This window comes from Salmo salar, chromosome 12 (assembly GCF_965601325.2).
Source record: "Salmo salar chromosome 12, fSalSal1, whole genome shotgun sequence".
NCBI classification, from domain to species: Eukaryota; Metazoa; Chordata; class Actinopteri; order Salmoniformes; family Salmonidae; genus Salmo; species Salmo salar.
The window spans coordinates 54484467-54511073 of NC_138302.1; the positions used below are offsets into that span (position 1 = coordinate 54484467).

Consider the following 26607-nt stretch of genomic DNA (forward strand, 5'->3'; position numbering starts at 1 on the left):
GGTTGAACATATCAAATAGGAAGAGTTTAAAAACACATGAGCATCAAATAAAGGTGCCTACATTGAGTCACAACATGTATAGTCTTTATTGCATTGTATGGTTTGCAGAATGTCCATCTACACCTGCCAGCCGAGTTTGACGACCTCTCACTTTAATTTCTGAAGTTGACCCCTTGACCCTGGGATTACCCATAATTACCAGGAAGTGGGAGTAGGGTTGTGTGTGTACTGTATGCATGTGTGTGAGAAAAAAAGTGAAATGTGTGACTGTTACTTCAAAATGTACATACAGCACGAACTCACGTTACTTTAGTAAACACATAGGGGACAGGGCTTTCACAGTGAGGGGGTGGGTTTACCAGGCGTGGGTGGTGACATGGAACAATGTCTCTATTTTTCTCAGGGGTGGTAGAATGGGGACTGGGCTGGGTGGGGCGTAGCTTATGCAGGAAGGGGTGGAGCTACTTGGCGTTGGCGGAGCCACTGAGCATCTTCCTGACGGCCTGGCAAATGGCTTCGCGGTCGATGCCGTAGATCTTGAGCAGCTCGCTGGTCTTGCCACTGCGCGGGACGTGGGCCACCGCCAGACGCTGCAGGGTGAAGCCCTGCTCATTCACCACCGCTGAGCACACTGCCTCCCCCAGGCCACCTGAGGAACAGCAACATTAAATGAAATACATGAGAGTGAGAAGGCCAAGGAAGCATCTCTGCAAAAGGATTGGGGTCAATCCAATTTCATTAAGTCAATTTGAAATGACAGTAATCCTTCCCCCAGCTCTGATACACTCCCAAGTAATTTAGAATGACATTGAGCTCAAACCGCTTTTTCCCCCCTCTATTAGTAAAGCTTTTTGATTCCAGATGATAAACTGATCCTAGATCTGTGCCTGGAGATGTCTAGCGGAAGTCACTCATTGGTCTTGAGATCTTGAAGATGAAGCCATTGGTCTATAACTGTCGCCATGCGCGCGCACACTCTCCATCTTTCCCCACCACATTCTCACCCTCTCATTCTCTCTCTTCTCTCTCCTGCTATCCCAACACTCTTAGAAAAAGGTGCTATCTTCAACCTAAATGGGTTCTTTGGTGGCCCCCATAGGAGAACACTTAACTATTTTTGGTTTCAGGTAGAACCCTTTTTGGTCCCAGGTCAAATCATTTTGGGTTCCATGTAGAACCCTTTCCCACAGAACTGAAAAGGGTTCTACCTGGGACCAAAATGGTTCTACATGGAACAAAAAAAGGTTTCTCGTAGGGGGACAGCTGAATAACCCTTTTGGAACAATTTTTTCTAAGAGTGCAGTCTCTCCCCCCTTAGGGGGTAGAGAGGGGGTTGCTACTGCTACACATCTTTGATCTAGGTCACAGAAGCCCCATCGGCACACACTCCACTAAGGAAATCTGACAGCACTCTGCCTCCCTGGCCTTCACACACTCACGCACGCATGCACACACAGACACACAAACACACACACAGACAGTCTTCCTCCTCAGCAAACAAAATGCACCAGAACAGAATATATCTGCCCACGCCCACTATGACAGCGCAAAACCCGCTATGCCTCTCAAGCCAATGAGAACATGCCACCGTATCACATCTCAGCTACTCTGAGCCAATGAGAGGATACCGTCTGTAAAAATAAATAATGCAGAAAAATTACAGGTTGCCAGGTTGCAATATATACGGCTAAACGACATACAATTATTCTTGAGTGCCGGATTCTGGTGTAGCAGAAAGACTCCTGACTCCGGACCAAGCATACCGCTGGCAATGCGTTTGAGCCCCATCTTTGTCATTTTCCTGTCTAACCCCTCTGTGTCTATCTACTTCTCTAACTGCCTGGTGTTCTAGCCAAAAATACCAAATACGTGAGGTCGGAACTCTGGTCGGGAAAAGCATACCTTCATAGTAGTGGTCCTCCACGGTGAGGATCCGGCCCCTGGTCTGGCGGGTGTGCTCAATGATGGTCTTGGAGTCCAGGGGTTTGATGGTGAACGGGTCAATCACCCTGATGAAGATCCTCTCTGGGAAAACAACAAAGTGGGAAACATAGTGTTTATCAACAGTAGTGTATAGGATTGGAAACTCCCCAGGTTTTCCAGAAATCCTGGTTAGAATATTCCTGGAATCAGAAGGGAATAAGGAGAAAATCTAGAATACTCCACCCAGGATTTATACAGAACCTTGGAATTTTGGGAAAGTTGACGTAATTTTGAAACCCCAAGTAGTGTGTTTCAGTGGAGAAACGAGAAGATTCAAGCAACTATACAGAGAATGGCATTAAAACCTTCAAACAATGAGGTTCAGATATAGAGAGGGATATAGCCTTATAAACAGGATAAGCTTGAACATATAATTGAAAAAGGCCAACACTTACATGATATAGAAGTTGTGCGCCAACACTAATGAACGGATTGGATTCAATAGCATATTCATTAACGCATGTAGCCAATATTAGCAACATGCAGAAAAGAGAGAATGGCCACAGCCTGGAATCATCAAATCCCGATACAGTTCGGTTCTGGGTTCCAAGTCTTTCTTCAAGTCTGGCTGTAGTTGTACTGTACCTTTCTTGAGCATCTCAGCTGCAGCCATGGCCTCATGCAGGGTGATCCCAGCTCCGATCACGGTCACCTTGTCCTCCGCGCTCTGGTACACCACCTGAGATGGACAGGGATGAGTTAACAACAGGGTTTCAGCACATCTCATAAAGCTAGACTATTGGATGAGATTCATTGTTTACTCCACTCAAAGACAACCCTCTCTGTGTTCATTTGCAGCCATTCAAACATTTGTACGGCATCCATAATAGGAACTCAGTTGTCAGACAATACTTCCTCAGTGAGGGAGTTCCTAATATGGACGCTGTAGATCTGATTAAACTAATCATCTAACTAATCAGCTCATGTCCGGAAGTAGGAGGAAACTTAAGTGGTTTAGCCAAGGCTATGATAGCCTGTGTGGTTAATGTAATGTAGAAAGAGTTCACCTTAGCCTGTCCAACATGGAAGTCCTCGTTGCTGCTGTAGATGATCGGGTTCTCGGGGTGGCTGGTTCTGATGTAGCAAACGCCCTTAGAAAAGAAAATGGGACACTATGGTCATTTTAGGGTGTGAACACAAAGCATATCCCCTGGTGTTGGGGCAGGGGCGTAGGGAGATGCATCAATGTCGGAGGGCCAATAACATTTGGTGTGAGGGGATAAGAACCAATAGCATTTTGGTGGGAGGGATTATGAGTACCTTTGTGCTGGCAGCCAGCTCCACGGCCTTCTCAATAGACACACCATCACTGGGGTAGAAGATGGTTGCCATGGGGATGGCCCTAAACATGGCCATGTCCTCTAGACCCATCTGAGACGGCCCGTCCTCTCCTGGAACACTCAAATAGATTAATTTCCTTCCAAAATGTTGTAACTTAGAAAGAAAAGACTATTTGTTCCTCTTTATTGAGATTTCCTGGTGCAAACCACATCCAGCCAAGACTCCAGGCAGGTTCAAGCAAACTTTCAAGATATTTGAAAGATTTCAAATATTATTTCAACCCAATATAAAGCTAAAGGCTAGGTGGACTGACATGCAGGTGTATAAGACAGGCAGACAGACAAGAATGCGGACAATAGGACAGACAGACAGTAGGACAGACGGACGTAGAGAGCGTGGCATGCAGTGTACCTGAGGGACTAACAGAGGAGAGGGACATCAGGTCCCTTGGTGAAGGTGACAGCATCCAGGACAGACAGGGTCAGGGGTCAGGGGGGGAGAGAGAGGTTAGGGGACCTCAGGGGGTGAAGGAGGTGAGGAGGAAAACACAGAAGTGGGGAAAAAGAAAGAGAGGAACTTGGATCAACTGCACAAGATGGACAGTCACGTTGGGAATTCAGTACCATTTGAGGGTGCTTTGACTTGAGGAGCCAATAGAAAGAGTGAAGAGAGTGAGAGAGGGGGTAGAGTCACTGGAGAACGAGTGGGGTTGTGTGACCAATGTTCCCTCAATTTTGGGGGGGCACTGAGCAAATGTACAGTTTTAGACAGTAGCCATTACGCTATTGTGGCTATTTCAGCATAATGTAAGCCTACCAACAAAACCAATGGATCAAATCCTAACATTTTCACATGGAAATAGCTTTTGATTTCCATGATATAGCCTACAGTAGCCTATGTGTGGTGTTCAATGCAGGCCTACATTGCATGAGACATTTAAAACCATTTTTACATTATGAAGGGCTTGACATTAATGATTTTTTACTTGGTCTGTAACACCATGGGCCAAATAGGTGACTGTAAATTGCATTTTATTGTGTTGTATGATACAAGAAACCACTTTACAAAATAAAATGTATTATTATTACTATACAGAGAATTAGACAATGTAGGCTATCCCTCTGCATATTGGCTTATTTGCATATTCAAGCCTGTCTCAAAATACAACATTGCTCCTTTTTATTAAGACATAAGCTTTTTACCTGACTGGCTTTTCAAATACAACTTGAAATGTAACCTACACGTTTTGTGCTACCCCTGCCAATATAATTCTACTCCGTTGCGCTCTTGCTCTCCCTACAACAAAATCACAGACCAAATCTTGCAAAGTTAGATTTGTTTTGGTTTGTTGCATTGAGAAGGGGCTGATATAATGTTGATTCAATCACAGAAAAAAAGTTGGTCTATAAAGTGAAAACTAATGGGGTGAACTCAGTGAAGTTCAATCTCTTGCGTCTCTGCGCAACCTGGCATTTCTGGCAGTCCTGGAGGAGGTGCACGACCACACACACAGGCAGTTAAGAGGGAACATTTGTTGAGGTGACAGAGATGGAAGAGGAAGCGAGACATCCCACTTGCTGTTTTTTTTCAGGTTCAATGAAAGTCAATTAACTAAGTAAACCAGACCCAGCTGCTATTGCGTTGTTGTTTATGTGGGACACACCCAGATAAGTAGACAGGAACCTAATAGATTTTTTTCAATGGTAAACGGCTTGAGTGAACTATCATAATTTATCCACCATCTTTGGTGACAGGTTGCAGGTTGCCGTGTATGAGGGTGATGGTGGGTGGTTGTGGGAGTGGCGTGGAGTGGAGTGAGGATTTGGGGGTGTGCCCGGGGTTTGTTTGGGGGAGGGTCAGACAGACTCACCAATGGACAGGCCACAGTGGGAGCCACACAAGTTGATGTTGCTCTCTGAGATGGCAGCCATGCGGAGCTGGTCGTAGGCCCGGGTGAAGAAGGAGGCCAGGGTGCTGGCGTACACAACATTCCTCTCACGGGCAGCGCAGCCAGTGGCAACACTCACCTAGAGGGAAAAGGGGAAGAAAGGGGTTACATCATACTATAACAGTGGCGGCTAGTGACTTTAGGGAGATGAGTTACTGAGAATAATGGATGGGACATAATTTTAATGAAGCTGATGGCAGAACAATATTTCATCTTCCAAGTAACTCTCTATACATTTACAAGGGCTGCGTCCCAAATGGCACCCTATTCCTTATATAGTGCAGTTATTGTTTTGCGCACTATATAGGGAAAAGGGTGGCAGTTAAGATGCAGACATAGATTCAGGAAGACCATCCTCCTCTTCTTCCCTGAATGAGCCTCATCCGGAGCTCGAAATCTAGTCCCTATCTAACCCCACAGGAACATGTAGTTCATCTCTATGATGGTCCTGCAACTGCAGAGACATAGCTATGTAGGCTACTGTAGATAAATTAGCTGCAGCTAAAGGTGAGCAGAACCCAGAATCACATAGAACACTATTTATTCTCTCTCTTTGACTTATTTTTTGTCTGCGCTACAGACTGCTATATTGGTCTGCGAATACAGGACTATTAAAGGGTCAGTGCACTAGGTTTGTGAGAAAAACAATATATACACCTACTCATTTTACATTTTCTCTGGTCTTTTTTTTTTTTTTACCTGACTCATTCAAGTTTTTTTTTTTTTTTTACTATTTTCTACATTGTAGAACAATACTGAAGACATCAAAACTATTAAATAACACATATGGAATCATGTAGTAACCAAAAAAGTGTTAAACAAATCAAAATCGATTTTATATTTGAGATTCTTCAAAGTAGCCACCCTTTGCCTTGATGACAGCTTTGCACTGTAACGTCTGCTTCCAACTCACACTCTCAAACACGTAGATCCCCTGAACGCAGCTCTCTCCAGATCCCAATCACCTGAATTCTGATCACCTGTTCACACCTGTGTCATTATCACACACTATTTAGTTCAGTTCTTTGCACCCCATCTTTGTGAGGTATAATTTGTTTTGTGACACGTCTATTCGGAGCGCTGTGTTTCCCGTACTTTATCCTCCCATGTATAAGAGTTTTGGCCTGCCTCACTAACGACGCCTTTTGCCTATTCCCTGCCTGTACTTTATCCTATCAGATTTCCTGTTATCAACCTATTGCCTGATGTCCTGGACAACGTTACTAGCCTTTTCCCTGCCTGTACTGTTGTCTTTTTGGACCCCCTGTGTATTAGTTTCTGCCTTCCCATGGACCCAGCTACCTGCCTCCTCCTGTGGTCCTTTACCAATAAACACCTGCTGCGCCCTGCGCTTGAAACCAGCTCTCAGTCTCCCATCGTATTCATTACAGAATACCTCACCAAAAACGACAGATGGATTCAGCGGAGCTGCAGCTACGTCTAGCCCGACAGGAGGAACAAATCGATGAACTCTGTGACCTCCTTTGCCAGTCCATTCCCGATTCACCGATATCAGGTGCCACAACCTCCTCTCGTTCATCCCCCCTCCATATCAGTGCCTAATAATTACAACGGCTCCCCAGGGAAATGACAAGGATTTCTCATGCAATGTAACCTGTACATAGACCATCACCCTGCTGATTTCACCTCTGACAAAGACAGGGTGGACTTCATCATCTCCCTACTCACGGGCAAAGCTCTAGATTGAGTCACAGCCCTGTGGGCCGCTCAAAGTTCTGATCTGTCCTCTGAATGACGTTTCCACGCCCTCATCAAGGAGGTGTTAGACCATTCAGTTTCAAGTCATCACACCGGGGACCTGTTACGTGAGATGCGACAGGGCCGTCGCTCCACCACTGAGTATGCCCTTGAGTTCCGCACCATGGCTGCCAGCAGAGGATGGAGCGAACCAGCGCTCCTTACAGTCTACCGGAGGGGTCTAAATCGGGAGTTACAGACCGAACTGGCCAGCAGAGGAGATTTAACTGACCTAAACCAATACATCCGGATGTCCATATCCATTGGCAACCTACTGGTGGACTGCAGACCTATACAGTCGCCCATGGCCTGTGAGTTTTCCATGCCCTTCTCTCATCCACCACGGTCTAATAGCCCCGAACCCATGCAACTCAGCCGAAACCCTCTCACACCTGCCGAGAGACATTGGAGGTTACGTGAAAACCTGTGTCTCTATTGTGGAGAGAGTAACCCCCTACTCAATAGCTACCGCCCCCCCACGAAGGGGTGACCACAACACCTCCACTTCCGCCCGGGTAAGCACCTCTACGTTTTTGAATATTACCAAAAAGCAGTTTTGTGTCCCGGCTCTTCAATCTGCTAATGGGGTCACTCAGTTTGTGGAGGGAGTAGTGGACTCTGGGTGCCGCAGGTCATTTTATTGACAGACAATTGGCACAACAGTTAAAACTCAAACTAATCCCTGTTAATCTTCCCTTTAGGATTACTGGACGGACATCCTCTCGGAACTGGTCTTGTGACTCAAATGACCGACAGTATCACCCTTCAGATTGGCCTCCTTCACTCTGAGGTCATTCAGATAATGGTATTGTCTTCGCCTAAAGAATCCCTCATCCTCAGTCACCGCTGGCTAAGCCTTCATGACCCTGCCATCTCTTGGCAGGGTGAAATGCTGTCATGGTCTCCCGCCTGTTTGGGGAACTGCTTCAATCTACCTTGTTGAGCCACCTCTATAGAAGGATCGGAGTTTGCCATTCCAACCCACATCCCACCTGTATATGCCCAGTTCCAGAGTGTCTTCAGCAAGAAAAAGGCGTCAATTCTGCCCCCTCATTGCCCGGGGGACTGCGCGATCGACCTCCTTCCTGGAGCATTGCCCCCTAAGGGTCGGATCTACCCCTTGTCCATCCCAGAGAATGAGGCTATGGACACCTATATAGAAGAGGCCCTCGACATGGGATTCATCCGTCCATCCACGTCTCCGGCTGCATCCAGTTTCTTTTTTGTGAAAAAGGATGGTAGTCTCTGTCCCTGCATAGATTACCGACCCCCCAATAACCTTACCATCAAGAATCGCCTCCCTCTAATTCCAGCTGCACTAGAACAAGTTGGACAGGCTACCATCTACTCTAAACTGGACCTAGGTAGTGCTTACAACCTGGTCCGTATCCGATGTGGGGATGAGTGGAAGACGGCGTTCATCACCGCTAGAGGTCACAACGACAACCTAGTTATGCCCTATGGTCTCACCAACGCTCCCGCAGTCTTCCAGTCCTTCATGAATTAAGTTTTCCAAGACATGATCAACCAGTTCCTCATTGTGTACATTGACGATATCTTGATCTACTCTCACTCCATTGCAGAACACGTACAGCATGTGTGACAGATCCTCCAACGACTACAGGACCACCATCTTTATGTCAAGGCTGAGAAGAGCGCCTTTCACGTTACTACGGTAACCTTCCAAGGTTTCGTGTTGACACCAGGAGGAGTCAACATGGACGAAGGAAAAGTCACGGCCATGCTTAACTGACCCAAAACTACCACCGTGAAGGAACTACAACATTTCCTAGGATTTTCCAACTACAACCGCCAGTTCATCTGAAACTGCAGCAGCACAACCTCTCCATTCTCAGCTCTCACCAGTCAAAAAACCCATACCCTCCAATGGACCGACACTGCCCTTACTGCATTTGAGACCTTGAAATAGCTCTTCACCTCTGCACCCATCCTTAGGCAGCCAAATCCTACCCTTTTGTTCTGGAGGTTGATGCCTCCGAGGTCAGCATGGGAGCGGTTCTCTCTCAGCGGGTAGGGACACCTCCCAAATTACACCCATGTGGCTTCTTTTCCAAGAAACTGTCACCCGCTGAGAGGAACTATAATGTCGGGAACCGAGATCGCCTTGCCATTAAGCTGGCTACCGAAGAGCTGCGCCACTGGTTAGAGGGAGCTCATCACCCATTCCTTGTCCTTACCAACCACCGCAATTTGGAGTACTTGAAAAGTGCTAAGAGGCTCAACCCCAGACAGGCTTGCTGGGCACTCTTCTTCACACACTTCAGCCTTCATCGTCATAAATGTGAAGGCTGATTCCTTATCCTGTCTATTTGACTCCCCTTCCTCTAACCCAACGCCCGAGCCCATCCTGTCTCGGTCTTGTGACGTGGGACCCATACACTGGGAAATCCAATCAGCCATTCAAGATGCCCTACGCCACGACCCAGCACCTCCCGACACCCCTGCAGGCAATACCTACATTCCGGCATCCGTCAGACCCCAACTAATGCAGTGGTGGCATACCTCACTGAGTTCTGGCCATCCCGGGATCACCCGGACAACAGAGCTACTGACACGCAAGTTCTGGTTGTCATCCCTAACAGCAGATGTCCGAGATTACATTCTTTCCTGTCCCATCTGTGCATGGGCTAAGAGCCCTCGCCAACTACCTACCGGTGAGCTCAAGTCTTTACCTACACCACACAGACCATGATCCCACATAGCTATGGATTTCCTCACTGATCTGCCAGACTCTTCAGGCTTCACAACTATTTTTGTTTTTGTGGACTGGTTCTCCAACATGTGGTTACTCATCCCCCTTCTGCATCTACCTAATGCCATAGAAATGGCTGAGTGCATGTTCCAACAGGTGTTTCGTCTGTATGGGATCCCGGGAAGACATCGTTTCAGATCAGGGATGCCAGTTTGTCTCCAGGGTGTGGCGAGCCTTCTGTGACCGACTGGAGGTCTCCATCAGCCTATCCTCCGGATACCATCCCCAAACCAATGGGCAGACGGAACGCCTGAATCAGGAAATAGGGAAGTACTTTCGCCAACACTGCACCCACCAACCACACAAGTGGAGTCGCTATCTAGCCGGGGCCGAATACGCACAGACCTCCCTGGTGCATTCCTCACTCCAACGCACTCTTTTTCAGTGTGTCCTCGGATACCAACCCCCTGTGTTACCATAAGAGACAGAGCCCAGAACTGTGCATGCAGTCGATGAGTGGTTTCGACGGAGCGAGCAGGTTTGGGAGACCGCACATCGGCACCTACATCAAGCTTCCCTCTCCCAGAAACAGTTTGCTGACCGGCGTCGCCGACCTACTACAATCTTCTACCCTGGGCAACGTGTGTGGCTCTCTCCCCGGGACATCAGGCTTCGTGACCCCTGCAAAAAGTTCTGTCCTCGGTTCATTGGTCCCATCAAAATCACACACCGCATCAATCCTGTCACCTACAGTCTCCAGTTGCCCCACCATTACCGGATCTCCTCATCCTTCCATGTGTCCCTCCTCAAGCCTGTGAGATACAGCCCTCCATCCTCCAGTGGCGCACCTCGGTGCCATTTTGACGTCGGTGGTGCACCAGCTTATTCCGTCCAAGCCCTCCTTGACTCCAAGCGCCTGGGTGGTCGCATCCACTACCTGGTGGATTGGGAAGGGTACGGACCCGAAGAACGGTCCTGGGTTCCCGCAAAGAACATCCTCAACCCAGCCATGATCCTGGCTTTCCACCGTAACCGTCCTGACCGCCCAGCTCCACATCCCACCCCCCCCCCCCCCCCCCGCACAGCTTCCTAGGCCACCAAGAGCTGCCGGTGGATGGGGGGTACCGTAACGTCTGCTACCAACTCACACCCTCAAACACATAGATCCCCTGAATGCAGCTCACTCTCCAGATCCCAATCACCTGAATTCTGATCACCTGTTCACACACCTGTATGTCATAATCACACTATTTAGTTCAGTTCTTTGCACCCCATCATTGTGAGGTTTAATTTGTTTTGTGACACACGTCTATTCGGAGCAATGTTTTTCCTGTAATTTCATCCTCCCGTGTATGATAGTTTTGGCCTGCCTCACTAACGACGCCTTTTGCCTATTCCCTGACTGTAACGGATTTCCTGTTATCAACCTATTGCCTGATATCCCAGACGACATTACTAGCCTTTTCCCTGCCTGTACTGTTGCCTTTTTGGACCCCCTGTGTATGACATTCTGCCTGCCCCTGGACACAGCTACCTGCCTCCTAATGTGGTCCTTAATCATTAAACAACTGCTGCGCCCTGCGCTTGAAACCAGCTCTCTGTCTACCATTGTGTTCATTACATGCACACTCTTGGCATTCTCTCAATCAGCTTCACTTGGAATGCTTTTTCAATAGTCTTGAAGGAGTTCCCACATGCTGGGCACTTGTTGGCTGCTTTTCATACACTCTGCGGTCCAACTCATGACAAACCATCTCAATTGGGTTGAGGTTGGGTGATTGTGGAAGCCAGGTCATCTGATGCAGCACTCCATCACTCTCCTTCTTGGTCAAATAGCACTTACACAGCCTGGAGGTGTGTTTTGGGTCATTGTCCTGTTGAAAAACAAATGATAGTCCCACTAAGCGCAAACCAGATGGGATGGCGTATTGCTGCACAATGCTGTGGTAGCCATGTTTAAGTGTGCCTTGAATTCTAACTATATCACAGATAGCGAAGCACCATCACACCTCCTCCATGCTTCACGGTGGGATCCACACATGCAGAGATCATCTGTACACCTACTCTACATCTCACAAAGCCACGGCCGTTGGAACCAAAAATCTCAAATTTGGACTTATCAGACAGGGCAGATTTCCAACTGTCTAATGTCCATTTCTCATGTTTCTTTGCCCAAGCAAGCCTCTTCTTCTTATTGGTGTCCTTTAGTAGTGGTTTCTTTGCAGCAATTCTACCATGAAGGAATGATTCACACAGTCTCCTCTGAACAGTTTATGTTGAGATGTTGCTGTTACGGGCGACAGGTAGCCTAGTGGTTAGTGCGTTGGGCCAGTAACCGAAAGGTTGCTAGATCTAATCCCTGAGCTGACAAGGTGAAAATCTGTTGTTTGCCCCTGAACAAGGCAGTTAACCCACTGTTCCTAGGCCGTCATTGTAAATAAGAATTTGCTTTTAACTGACTTGCCTGGTTAAATAAACTTGAACTCTGAAGCATTTCTTTGGGCTGCAATTTCTGAGGCTGGTAACTCTAATAAACTTTTCCTCTGCAGCAGATATAACTCTAGGTTTTCCTTTCCTGTGGCGGTCCTCATGAGAGCCAGTTTCATCATAGCGCTTGATGGGTTTTGCGAATGCACTTGAAGAAACTTTCTAAGTTCTTGAAATTTTCTGCAATGACTGACCTTCATGTCTTAAAGTAATGATGGACTGTCATTTCTCTTGGCTTATTTGATCTGTTCTTGCCATAATATGGACTTAGTATTTTACCAAATATCTTCTGTATACCAGGGGCACAGTCATTGGTGGGCTTGGGATGGTATAGGCCCACCCACTGGGGAGCCAGGCCCTGCCAATCAGAGTAAGTTTTTCGCCACAAAAGGGCTTTATTACAGACAGAAATACTCCTCAGTTTCAGCAGTTGTCTGGGTGGCTGGTCTCAGACAATCCCGCAGGTGAAGAAGCGGGATGTGGAGGTCCTGGGCTGGCGTGGTTACATGGTAGAGTTTGAAAACCTTGTCACAACACAACTGATTGGGTCAAACGCATTAAGAAGGAAATAAATTCCACAAATTAACTTTTAACAAGGCACATTTGTTAATTGAAATGTATTCCATGTGAATACCTCATGAAGCTGTTTGAGAGAATGCCAAAAGTGTGCAAAGCTGTCATTAAGGCAAAGGGTGGCTACTTTGAAGAATCTCAAAAATAAAAAATATTTTGATTTGTTTAACACACTTTTAGTTACTACGTGATTCCATATGTGTTATTTCATAGTTTTGATGTCTTCACTATTATTCTATAATGTAGAACATAGTAAAAATAAAGAAAAACCCTTGAATGAGTAGGTGTGTCCAAACTTTTGACTGGTGCTGATATACACTGAACAAAAATATCAAGGCAAAATGCAACAATTTCAAGACTTTCCTGAGTTATTTAAGTTCATATATGGAAATCAGTGAATTTAAATAAGCTCATTAGGCCCTAATCCATGGATTTCACATGACTGGGCAGGGGCACAGTCATTGGTGGGCTTGGGAGGGTATAGGCCCACCCTCTGGGGAGCCAGGCCCAGCCAATCAGAGTACGTTTTTCACCACAAAAGGGCTTTATTACAGACAGAAATACTCCTCAGTTTCAGCAGTTGTCTGGGTGGCTGGTCTCAGACGATCCCGCAGGTGAAGAAGCCGGATGTGGAAGTCCTGGGCTGGCGTGGTTACATGGTAGAGATAATTAATAGCTTCACCATGCTCAAAGTGATATTCAACGTCTGTTTTTTTGTTTTTTTTACCTATCTACCAATAGGTTCTCTTCTTCGTGAGGCATTTGATAACCCCCTTGGTATGTGTGGTTGAATCTGTGTTTGAAATTCACTGTTTGACTGAGGGACCTTACAGATAATTTTATGTGTGGGGTACAGGGATGAGGTAGGTATTCAAAAATCATGTTAACACTTATTGCACACAGTGAGTCCATGCAACTTATTATGTGACTTGGTAAGCACATTTTTAATCCTGAACTATTTCAGACTTGCCATAACAAAGGGTTTGAATACTTATTAACTCAAGACATTTCAGCTTTTCATGTTTCATTAATTAGTAAACATTTTGAAAAAACGTAATTCAACATTATGGGGTATGTGTGTAGACAAGTGACAAAAAAATCTATATTTAATCCATTTTAAATTCTGGCTTTAACACAAAATTTGGAAAATAGGAGTGAATACATTCTAAAGACACTGTATATCTTGTGAAAAGCGTAATGTGACTGCAAAAGAGACAGGTTAAAATGTCAATTGTCATCAAACAAATGGGAAGTTTGATTGAAATACAGGACAATCTGTTTTGTAAATTAGTAGTGTTTTAATTTGTTAATAAAGTGCGGCACATGATTGTTTGGTTGCGAGACGTGGGATAAAGGGCCAAAATGCAGACATGTGGTCACCCTACACTGGAAAATACAAAGGGGTTAAGTGAGGTCTTCATGGGGACAATGACTGCTGAGCGAATCACAATCAAAACGAGGGGTCACGCCTCCCAGAAACCCAGACCTATGTTATGTAAGTCAGTGAGAAGTCAGTCAGTTCAAAAGCACACGAGTTTATGGTACCATATGAGAGGAATCAGCGGCGTGCTTCTTTCACAAGTTGTCATTTCCTGTTTCATATCTCAAAAGCTCTCCCCCGATCCCCCTGCTCTTCTCTTCACTGTGGCTGTCTAAACCTCTGAGTTGCCATTGGACTCATTCCTATTCCATATCAGTACCAGATAGAAGTACTATTATCCAATTTCCTTCTGCCCCGCTTCTAACCTGGACAAAGAAGATAGCACTCTTGCCATTGACATGATCATTATTCTCTTTCTCTGTGTGTCTGTCTCTCTCTTTATGTGTCCGTCTCTCTCTTTATGTGTCTGTCTCTTTCTCTCTATGTGATTGTTTGAACAGCAGATTGCCACTTTAATACAGTATTCACAAGGACATGACTGCAATAAGTAACTGATAATCAACGGGGGACAATGCGTTCTATGGAAAATAATGAACGACGTGGAAGGTGTGTTCCACAACGTGCTAGCTGAGTGGAACTGACCTTCACAGAGTTGCATTATCTTCCATAAAACGCATAGAGCCCGAGTTGATTATCCCTTTTATACTATACCATGGCTATAATTTAACACATTTGCTGCTGGAAAAGTAGCTAGCAAGTTTACTAGATAGCTACAGCAGTTGCCTTGGTAACCAAACAAACAGACTTGCTAGTTTAACCAACCAAACCATCAGTCCTAGCTTGCTATTATGAGAATCTAATTGAACAATGCCAATAATGTTTTCAATTCGACCTTTTCTTTCAAAAGCAGCTCAAACGTAGAACATGTAAGAAATAACTATAGCCATTGAATTCTACCTTGCTGATATACCGTGCATTATTTAAGCAATAAGGCCTAAGGGGGATGTGGTATGTGGCCAACATACCACGGCTAAGGCCTGTTCTTAAGGCGCAACGCAGAGTGCCTGCATACAGCCCTGAGCCGTGGTATATTGGCCATATGCCACAAACCCCCGAGGTGCCTTATTGCTATTATAAACTGGTTACCAACGTAATTAAAGCAGTACAAATACATGTTTTGTCATACCCGTGGTATATGGTCTGATATATCCCACGGCTGTCAGCCAATCAACACTCAGAGCTCGAACCATCCAGTTTATAAAGGGAAATAATGCACGCTCTAGAATGCCCTTCAAGCCAATCCGAAACTAGTATTCAACAATGCCATACATAATGCAGTCGTAAATAAGTCATAACATGAACAGCAGTGCATCTGATTTTCTCATTATTCTCTTATCAATATTAACGATTCCCCATTAGACAATCTGTCTGTCTCATTTGAACCTGCCATTCTAGCTTTATTCTGCACAATCATCTTTATAACAATGGTATATCAGCCAGCATGCCAGCTAGTCAGCCAGGCAGTGAGGCAGTCAGTAAGTCAGCCAGGCAGTCTGTCAGCCATCCATTCAGTCAGTCAGTCAGTCAGTCAGGGGCGGCAGGTAGCCTAGTGGTTAGAGCGTTGGGCCAGTAACCGAAAGGTTGCTAGATTAAATCCCTGAGCTGACAAGGTAAAAATCTGTCGTTCTGCCCCTGAACAAGGCAGTTAACCCACTGTTCCTAGGCCGTCATTGTAAATAAGAATTTGTTCTTAACTGACTTGCCTAGTTAAATAAAATAAAAATAAATAAAAAGTCAGTCATTCAGTTAGCCAGTCAACCAGGCAGCCAATCAGTCAGTCAGCCAGCCATCCATTCATCCGGTCAGTCAGTCAGTCACCCAACCAGTCAGTAAGACAGTCAGATCAGCCAGACGGCCACACCCACACTCCTCACACTGATTCATATTTCACTTCTCAGCTCAGCATAACTGTCATAACGGCTGTTCATCAAACACAGCCCTGACCTGAACAGGCTAGCAGGCTGCTGCTGCAGGAGGAACCAGCCAAACAGCAGCAGTGCAGTAATACAGCCAGGCCTGAATGACAACTCTCCCAAAATGTTCATCTAATGTCCGATTGCAATGAGAGCATAGGAATAGAGGGTAGGTAGCCTAGCAGTTAGAGTGCTGGGTCTGTAACTGAAAGGTCACTGGTTCAAATCCTCAAGACGACAAAGCAGCCAGCTGTGCGGAGGGAGGGAGCATGGTGGATGGAGGAAGCGTGGCAAGGCATTGGAGGAGGAAGCACAGAGGAGGGAGAATGTGGGAGAGAGGATGCTTGGCATGGTGTATTGTAAGTGGGTCATGTCTCTGCCTCTCTCTCCAGCGTTACATTATGGATGGACCTACATCCATTATTCATCAGGCCAACCTCTTAACACTGAGAGAGAGAAAGGTTTTTATTCAGCTAATCAGACCTGAGAGAGGGGGAATTCGCTCAGCGAGTCAGTGGTCTGAACAGAAGTAAAGAGGCATTTTGTTATAGCGAATCAGCATAATTAGTGACAGGCAGAGCAAGGGTTCAAATAGTATTTGAGATCATTTCAAATATTTTCTCCGTGCTTGATTGAGCTTGTCTGGCTTAATGGAGCAATAGATTCGTCCAAAAACTGTAAAGCCCCGCCATTTGGCACTTGAAACAGGCTAGAGAAAAAATGCTCAAAGTATCTCAAAGATTTCAAATAGTATTTGAACCCAGGTCTAGGGACAGGGCATTCGGTTGAGCATCAGCGAGAGAGACGTCGGCAGAGGAGAGAGGACAGCTAAGCTGAGCCACGAAATGCTGCAGCAATTGAGTAAATATTTTAACAACGCTGAATAGATTTTTTTTTTAAACAAAAAGTATAATTTAGAAGTCATTTTAAAACAGGTTGGCTTTTAAAAGCTTGGTTTAGTTAGAACGAGTGTTGTCTGGGTTTATAGAACGGTCATAATTGGCTTATAGAGTGGTCCTTCCCAATCCTGACTACATATACAGTACCAGTCAAAGGTTTGGACATACGTACTCATTCCGGGGTTTCTTAATTTTTTACTATTTTCTACATTGTAGAATAATAGTGAAGACATCCAAACTATGAAATAACACATATGGAATCATGTAGTAACCAAAAAAGTGCTAAACAAATCAAAATATATCTTAAATTTGAGATTCTTTAAAGTAGCCACCCTTCGCCTTGATGACAGCTTTGTACACTCTAGGCATTCTCTCAACCAGCTTCATGAGGTAGTCACCTGGAATGCATTTCAATTAACAGGTGTGCCTTGTTAAAAGTTAATTTGTGGAATTTCTTTCCTTCTAAAGACCAAGACCATATTATGGCAAGAACAGCTCAAATAAGCAAATAGAAATGGCAGTCTATCATTACTTTAAGACATGAAGGTCAGTCAATCTGGAAACTGTAAAGAGCTTTGAAAGTTACTTCAAGTTCAGTCAAAAAAAACCATCAAAAGCTATGATGAAACTGGCTCTCATGAGGACCACAAAAGGAAAGAAAGACCCAGAGTTACCTCTGCTGCAGAGGATAAGTTCATTAGAGTTACCAGCCTCAGAAATTGCAGCCGAAATAAATGCTTCACAGAGTTCAAGTAACAGACACATCTCAACATCAGCGTGAATCAGGCCATTATGGTCGAATTGCTGCAACAACAAAAACCTACTAAAGGACACAAATAAGAAGAAGAGACTTGGGCCAAGAAACATGAGCAATGGACATTAGACTGGTAGAAATATGAGTCTGATGAGTCCAAATTTGAGATTTTTGGTTCCAACCACCGTGTCTTTGTGAGACGCAGAGTAGGTGAATGGATGATCTCCGCAAGTGTGGTTCCCACCATAAAGCATGGAGGAGGAGGTGTGATGGTGTAGTGGTGCTTTGCTGGTGACACTGTCAGTGATTTGTTTTCGATTTCAAGGCACACTTAACCAGCATGGCTACCACAGCATTCTGCAGCGATAAGCCATCCCATCTGATTTGCGCTTAGTGGGACTATCATTTGTTTTTCAACATGACAATGACCCAACACACATCCAGGCTGTGTGAGGGCTATTTGACCAAGAAGGAGAGTGATGGAGGGCTGCATCAGATGACCTGGCCTCCACAATCACCCGACCTCAACCCAAATGAGATGGTTTGGGATTAGTTGGACCGCAGAGTGAAGGAAAAGCAGCCAACAAGTGCTCAGCATATGTGGGAACTCCTTCAAGATTATTGGAAAAGCATTCCAGGTGAAGTTGGTTTAGAGAATGCCAAGAGTGTGCAAAGCTGTCATCAAGGCAAAGGGTGGCTACTTTGAAGAATCTCAAATCTCAAATATATTTTGATTTGTTTAACACTTTTTTGATTACTACATGATTCCATATGTGTTATTTAATAGTTTTGATGTCTTCAGTATTATTATACAATGTAGAAAATAGTAAAAATAAAGAAAAACCCTTGAATGATGAGGTGTGTCCAAACTTTTGACTGGTACTGTATGTGATAAAGAGAAAATCAAGAAAAACTCAATAGGGTTAGGGTCTGAGTAAGGGTTAAGGTTAGGGTTAGGGTTAATTTCATACCATGTTCTGCTGCGCGATGTAGCACTCCACAAAGCGGTTGGGGTGTTCGTTCTTGAAGATCTCTGAGTAAGTCAAGTTGTTGGTGTCTCCATCCAGGACCACCACGCGCTCATTATAACGACCCAACTTAGCCAGGGCCATGCCATAGGCCTTCCTGGTGGAAATCTGTAGAGAAATACAACCAGTCAATCAATAAATCAACCAGTCAGTCATTAATAAGTACATTTTTCTGCCTGTGTATTCATGTATCATTATACTACCTTCTCTCTGACAGTCAATCTAAGGTGTGAGTGACTGCTTCTATTATGATATTGTTTGCGACTATGGGGTGAGCCCCAGTGGAGTCAATATTCCTGGGATAACTGTACAACCACATATGTACAGTATATGGTGAGATGCATGTAATGTATGTTACCTTCTCTCCCTGCTTGTAGGCGGGTGCGCTGGGCATGCGGACGTTGCGCAGGCTGACTGGCGGGGCATCCTCTATGGGCGTGGTGGGGTACAGGCGCTTGCTGCTGTTCATGATGCGCGCCTGCAGATCCTTCACTACTCCCTCAGCCATGTCCTTGGACAGGGGCTTGGCATGCCAGCCCATCTTATCTTCCACAGCTGGTAAATGCAGACAAACATAGTTAAAATACAACATGCTGTATACACAGCAGTGGTGTAAAGTACTTAAGTAAAAATACTTTAAAGTAGTACTTAAGTTGTTTTTTTGTGGGAGGGGATCTGTAGTTTACTTTATCATTTATATTTTTGACTACTTTTACTTCACTACATTCCTTAAGCAAATATTGTACTTTTTACTCCATACATTTCCCTTGACAGCCAAAGTACTCGTTACCTTTTGAATACTTAGCAGGACAGAAACATAGTCAAATTCTGTCACGGTTGTCATAGGAATGAGCGGACCAAAGTGCAGCGTGTGTGTCATTCCACATTTTATTTATACTGTGAAACTATGCAATACATAAATAAAATAGAATAATAATAAATAAATAGAATGACAAAAAAACAACAAATCGTGATGCAGAGGTGAAACATACACAACTCAAAATGAATCTCCCACAAACCCAGGTGGGACAAACACCAACTTAAATATGACCTCCAATTAGAGACAACGATGACCAGCTGCCTCTAATTGGAGATCAATTCAAACAAAGCCCAACATAGAAATACAAAAACTAGAACACCCCAACATAGAAATACAAAACTAGAACATAACAACATAGAAAAACTAAACTAGAAAAAACCCCTGTCACGCCCTGACCTACTCTACCATAGAAAATAACAACGTACTATGGTCAGGACGTGACAAATTCACGCACTTATCAACAGAACATCCATACTGCCTCTGATCTGGCAGACTCACTAAACACACATGCTTCGTTTGTAAATTATGTCTGAATGTTGGAGTGTGCCCGTGGCTTTCCGTAAATTAACAATACAAGAAAATGATGCCATCTGGATGTTAAATATAAGGAATTTGAAATGTTTTATACTTTAATCTTTGATATTTAAGTATATTTTAAACCAAATGCTTTTAGACTTTTACTCAAGTAGTATTTTAGTGGGTGACTTTTACTTTTACTTGAGTCATTTTCTATTAAGGTATTTTTTACTTTTACTCAAGTATGACAGTTGTGTACTTTTCCCACCACTGATACACAGTAACATTTGAATGGATATATAGGCCCAGGGGTTTTAGCCTGACGATGTGATCTCCTGACGGGGAAAACCCCCAGACCCGGAGTCAGGTCACATGGTCAGGAAAAATCAATGGCCCAACACCTTATATACTTTACACACCATACTGAGAGGTGAGCCCATCAACAGGTATGAGTGATAGGATGTAGCCAATAGCCATATGAGTGTGAGAGTACCTGGGATTCCCTTGCCCTTGGTGGTCTTGGCAATAATGGCAGTGGGCTGGTGACGAGCCTGGCTCAGAGCCTTACACAGCTCCTCCACACTGTGCCCATCCACGATGATGGAATGCCAACTGTAGACAGCAAATCACACACGTTAGAGAACCCATTTCAACTATGGAAAGGCATTCACACACTTTGTCTTTCTCATACACGCATGAACAAACAATTCCACATATGCCCACTAATGTTGACATGTGCCTTCACACATTCATAGACTCTCTCTCGCTGTCATTACATTGACAAAGAGGATCTCTACCTCTCTTACGCACTCTGTCCTTCTCACTCGTAAACCCACTTTCACACACACGCACACTTTCACACACACACACACACTTTCACACATACTCACCCAAAGGCCTCGCAGCGTTTCTGGTACTTCTCCACGTGGTGCTGCAGGGGCGCTGGGTCGGTCTGGCCCAGGCGGTTGATATCCAAGATGGCCACCAGGTTGTCCAGCTGGTAGTAAGAGGCAAAGGACATGGCTTCCCACACTGCCCCTTCAGACAGCTCCCCATCCCCCAGAAGGCAGAACACATGGTAGCTAGGCAAGAGAGAGGGATGAGGGGGTGAGACAGGGTGTGTGTGTGTGTGTGTGTGTGTGTGTGTGTGTGTGTGTGTGTGTGTGTGTGTGTGTGTGTGTGTGTGTGTGTGTGTGTGTGTGTGTGTGTGTGTGTGTGTGTGTGTGTGTGTGTGTGTGTGTGTGTATACACTCTTAGAATGTTTTTTTCCAAAAGGGTTCTTCAGCTGTCCCCATAGGATAACTCTTTTATGGGTTTCATGTAGAACCCTTTTGGGTTCCATTGAGAACCCTTTGTGGAAAAGGTTATACATGGAAACCGAAAATTGTTCTACCTGGAAGCAAAAAGGGTTCTTCAAAGGGGACAGCCGAATGGGGACAGCCGAAGGACCCTTTAAGGTCCTAGAAAGCACCTTTTTCAAACAGTGTAGATTCAAGAAGTGGTAAGATCAAATGATCATTCTACCCAACACCAAATAGTGCTCTATGAAACCTTTCAAGTCAAATTCATCCATTTCCCCTAAAGTGACAGAACGGATTGAACACCCCCTGGGAATTGTGAAAGCCCTCTCCCACAACAGGAAATTGGTAACCTTTACCCCTCCCTCTATCCCACTTACTGCATTCCCTCACATCTACGCTGACTGAGGCTTCTAGCCACACATACTCATTTGAACAAAGCAAATGCCCCTCTTTTAATCAAATGGTCTGATAATCTGCTTATGTCATCATTTTCAACCACCCCCCACACAAAATCCTCCTCTAGTACAAATCTATCGAGGGCAGGGCACATTTTCAGGACTGGCAATATCCGCATTCCAGAGATCCGCATTCCTCATTCTGAGACAAAACCTGAATTAGACTGGGGAAAGTGAGTCTGATTTTGAACAATAGAATGAGTGATGAATACTAATGTAAAGTCTGAATTGGATTCTGAGACAGAATCTGTCTGGATGGTAAAAAATAACTGAGTTGTGGCCGCCGGGGCTGTGGTTATTAGAGCAGAAGAATCGGAAGAGCAGAGCATGCGGATACTGCACACCCAGAGGACCATAGAAAACCTCACAGTGCCCTAAAGAACTCTAAAATAGCTCACTATGCTCTAAAGAGCTCTAAAATACATCACTATTCTCTAAAGAGCTCTAAAATACATCACTATTCTCTAAAGAGCTCTAAAATACATTTACTATTCTCTAAAGAGCTCTAAAATACATCACTATTCTCTAAAGAGCTCTAAAATGCCTCACTATGCTCTAAAGAGCTCTAAAATAACACACGGTGCAATAAAGAGCTCTAAAATGCATCACGATGTATTTGAGTCCATACTTAACACTTTAGAATTCAGAGGCCTGCAAAGACCACACATCTGTGTGCGAATGTGTGTGAACTCCTACCTGGACTTGTCAAAGTACTTCCCGGTGTAGGCCATCCCACAGGCTACACCCAGGCCCTGGCCCAGAGAGCCAGTGACCACATCCACAAACTGTTGCTTCTGAAACTCCAACACATACACATGAACAGGACTGTTACTATCACCATAGAGAGCAAGGATGTGTTGAGTAGGTTCTAAAACTTGCAGCTATTATTATAGGTTACAAGTTATCAAAGTTCAGTGAGGTACTACCTGAACTTGTCCAAGAAGAACACACATTTCCATTGTCAGTTTTGCTATGGTGCTAACCGCTAGGCTATTAAAGGTGAGGCGTAGGTTAACCTTTAGGCTAGCAAAAGTGATGTGGAGTAGTTATCACTCACAGGTGTGGGGTGTCCCTCCAGGATGGACTCCACCTGGCACAGAGAGAGCAGCTCACTCTCCTTCAGGAAACCAGTCTCTGTCCACATGGAGTACAGGGCCGGGGCAGAATGACCCTAAGGAGAGGAAAACCCATGTTACTCAAATACAACCCAAGACATAACCACGTAACTATTTCACAACCAGGGAGTGTAAAATACATTGCTTCTTATGACTGTAGCCATATCATATGACAATCGCACACCAGCTGTAACACAAGTGTATTACGTGAGTCAATATGCACGATACAACTTCACAGAAGCAGATCCTGACCGTTATATGACCTTTATCCAACCAGAACAGTGGAAGTGAGCTGGAGGATCTCACATCATGGATCTGACAACAACAGCAATAGAATGCAACAATAGTGTTCTGTTTCATTCCAATAGTCTCACCTTCGAAAGGATGAAGCGGTCATTGTTGATGTTCTTGGGGTCCTCTGCGCGGTACTTCATTGTGTTGAAGAACAGAACAGACATGATCTCTGCAATGCTGCAGCATGATGTGGGATATCTGGAGACAAGGAGTACACTCTCAGGAAAAAGGGTTCCAAAAGGGTTCTTTGGTTGTCCCCATAGGAAAAACCTGTTTGGTTCCAGGTAGAACCCTTTGGGTTCCATGTAGAACCATCTGTGGAAAAAGTTCTACATGGAACCAAAAGGGTTCTACCTGGAACCAAAAAGGGTTATACAAAGGGTTTTCAGCAGAATAACCGTTTTAAGTTATAGATAGCATGTTTTTTCTAAGAGTGTAGGAGCAGGGAAGGATGTTACTGACAGGTGTTCACATCGCAGACAGACTCATAGACACACACGCGCGCACACACGCACACGCACAGACACAGAGAACAGAAATATCACTTTACAAACTCAAAAACACTCAGAATTCAATCAGAGTCTAACTGGATTTTAAGTGGCACAGTCTAAAATCTGAGCTTGCCAATGAATTCTAATGGCACAATGGGGAAATATGGGGAATAATAATTAGAGTGGAATAGTCTATCCAAAATACTGATGAGGGGGCCATGCTCAAACCGAGATGCCCCATTGGCTCCCTTTCCCCCCCCCCCCCCAATTACAGTGATGTCAACATCCAAGGGGTACGTTGATGGGCGGCTGGGGAGAAATGTGGACCATTTTGGAATGAGCGCAGAGTCAGACAGCCAGTTAGTCAATCAGTCAGAGGGCGCCATTTGGAATCACATTCATCACCGGGCTTATAACCTTGTGGTCGTCACTAGTTACCAAAGCCACAAGGTCATTTCTACAATTTATCTTCTTAAAATGTGATTTTAACCCTTTTTTTCCCCCAATCACCAACCGCATGGCGGTTGCTCATTGTCTAGGCTTGCGCACTTGGTCTATTTGTGGATGATTTGTGGATAGGCTACGGTCGAATGATGGCTCCATGACGGAATGAATGGATGCTGGAGTTTGTGTTAGAGCAATAGATGATGACTGATAGCCTATCTCAAATAAACGTGTGATTTCTCCACAAAAATCACAGTTAAATATGTTCTTTACAGAATTACCCAACGTGCGCACTTGTTTGCGCACGGGCTCTCTATTTAATTCAATAATAACACTCTAGCCTAATAATAAACTTCAATTGGGTGTTCACTCTAAGAGTAATTGCGGAGTAATTATTCATAATATTTAATGACCAATATCCCCCCCCCCCATCTAAATCAACGAAGATGGCGGAGCGCACATCCCAGCCAGGGTTATCTCCATGCGCTTTGTCTCGTGCCAACAACTGACGCGCAAGCTCCGAGGGCTCCTCCATCGCTTACCTGCCTGCGGTCAGACAAATGAAGACGCGCTATACTTTCCCCCAGATACAGGAGTTAATTTCAGACACTACAGCAAAATGTAACCTTTCATGAACTGATGTTGTTCACAATGGAACATTTTCTAATATCGAAAAAAAACGAAAGAATCTCATGTTGAGCCACAATGGCCACACATCAATCTTGCTCAATAGAAATAAACAAAATAATCCGTAAATTGTTCAAGAATACAGCGTTCTACAATTAAACGATATAAACAGATTACCTAACTATAAGCTATGTCTATATAAAAATCAATACATACAGATGTTGACGAAAATATAAACTTTTTATGTTATTATTATGGAAAGTCTTTATCGTTTTGATCTGCATCACATATGTGTAGTGACTCACAGCATCATAGGGTAACATGGGGTAACTAGCCCCCCTTAAGGACCATGTCCCATTGCTGACACAAAAAAAAGCAACATTTTGTAAAAAATGTGGTATGTGGATGATGGTCGTGCTTAGACAAACAAACTATGAAGGGAAATAAGCGGCTACAGTCTACCCCAGGGGGCTAGTTACACCAGTTACCCTGCATTTCATCTTCAACTCAGTTACATTTTTCCATAGCTCACATGAGAACAAAAAGAAAACATGCCGTTTCATTTTGTATTTTACATGGGTGTGCATGTGCACCTGTGTGTATGAATGAGTCTTTATACACTCTTCCCTAGATTTACGACTGTGTGTATGCGTGTGTGTGTGTGTGTGTGTGTGTGTGTGTGTGTGTGTGTGTGTGTGTCTGTGTCAGTTTGAGTTAAAGGGTCTTACCCGCTGCCGGCTGCAGTGGTAGCCTTGATGCAGTTTATTCGGAGGCGGTTGGCGATGTTCCTGAGTGCCTGCACTGTCTGCTGGTCGGGTTTGTGGTAGTCCTCCATGAAGGCAAAATGTCTAAGCACCAAAAGCACCAGCAAAGTGAACTAGACTGCACAGGGGCTGTGTGTGAGTGAGGGTTGGCAGAGGGAGCCCTGCTTGTGTAGATGCGTGGCAGAGAGAAGAGGTGGAGAAAGGAGGAGAGGCAGGATTTATCCCTGGCACGTGTACACAGGAGGAGGAGGATGGGACTAGCGGGGTGGGACGGGTCTGAGTACAGAGGTCAAATCGCACTCTATGCTGGCTAGGTCTGCATGTGAGTGTGCAAGGAGGGATGTGTGTTAGGGGTGTGTGTGTCTGAGAAAGAGAGAGAGAGAGAGAGAGAGAGAGAGAGGAGCGGGGGGGAAGTCTGCCCACAGAAAGGGGGACCCGGGAAGCATCTGCCCACAGTTAAAGCGTCTGCCCACAATTGTGTTTGGCTTTAGTGTCTAAACTCATTACCAGATTTGGGATTTGTGAGTCTTGTCCTTTATTCCTGTCTACCTCGTGCGTGACTTCGTGATCATGGCTTTGTTTTGTGTGTGTGAGAGAGAGAGAGGGGTATTGTATAGAGAGGAAGTGAGATCATTTAAGTGGCTTGCCAAGGTTTAATTTGTTTAATCCTAAACCTACTGAGGCTTTTAGCAAGAAAGAGAGAGAGAAAGAGCATGCACACAAGAAAGAGAGGGAGGATGAATGAGAGAGAGAGAGAGAGAGAGAGAGAGAGACTTTTTAACCCTTCATTGGCAGAGAGAGAGGGATGAGAGCATGAGTGAGAGTAAGTGAGTGAGTTAGGGAGAGTGAGAGAGAAAGTGAGTTAGAGACAGTGTGAGAGAGACTAAGTGAGTTAGAGAGAGAGAGAGTAAGTGAGTTAGAGACAGTGTGAGAGACAGAAAGTGAGTTAGAGACAAGAGTGTGAGAGAGTGAGTTAGAGACAGAGTGTGAGAGAGAGAGTAA

The 26607-nt window shown here is 44.8% G+C and overlaps 1 protein-coding gene across 1 annotated transcript; it reads right to left on the reverse strand.

Annotated features, from left to right (window-relative positions):
- Positions 1 to 67: 67 nt before the first annotated feature.
- LOC106565155 (transketolase) lies at positions 68 to 25936 on the reverse strand. Its single transcript, XM_014131959.3, has 14 exons — positions 25570 to 25936; positions 23360 to 23477; positions 22928 to 23041; positions 22567 to 22664; positions 21005 to 21196; positions 20608 to 20726; positions 19137 to 19333; positions 18722 to 18886; positions 5135 to 5291; positions 3244 to 3374; positions 2991 to 3074; positions 2569 to 2662; positions 1903 to 2025; positions 68 to 649 (listed from the first exon to the last, which is right to left on the reverse strand). The coding sequence occupies exons 1-14, from the start codon at positions 25674 to 25676 to the stop codon at positions 462 to 464; spliced, it is 1887 nt and encodes a 628-aa protein (XP_013987434.1). The 5' UTR covers positions 25677 to 25936; the 3' UTR covers positions 68 to 461.
- Between the last annotated feature and the right edge of the window lie 671 nt (positions 25937 to 26607).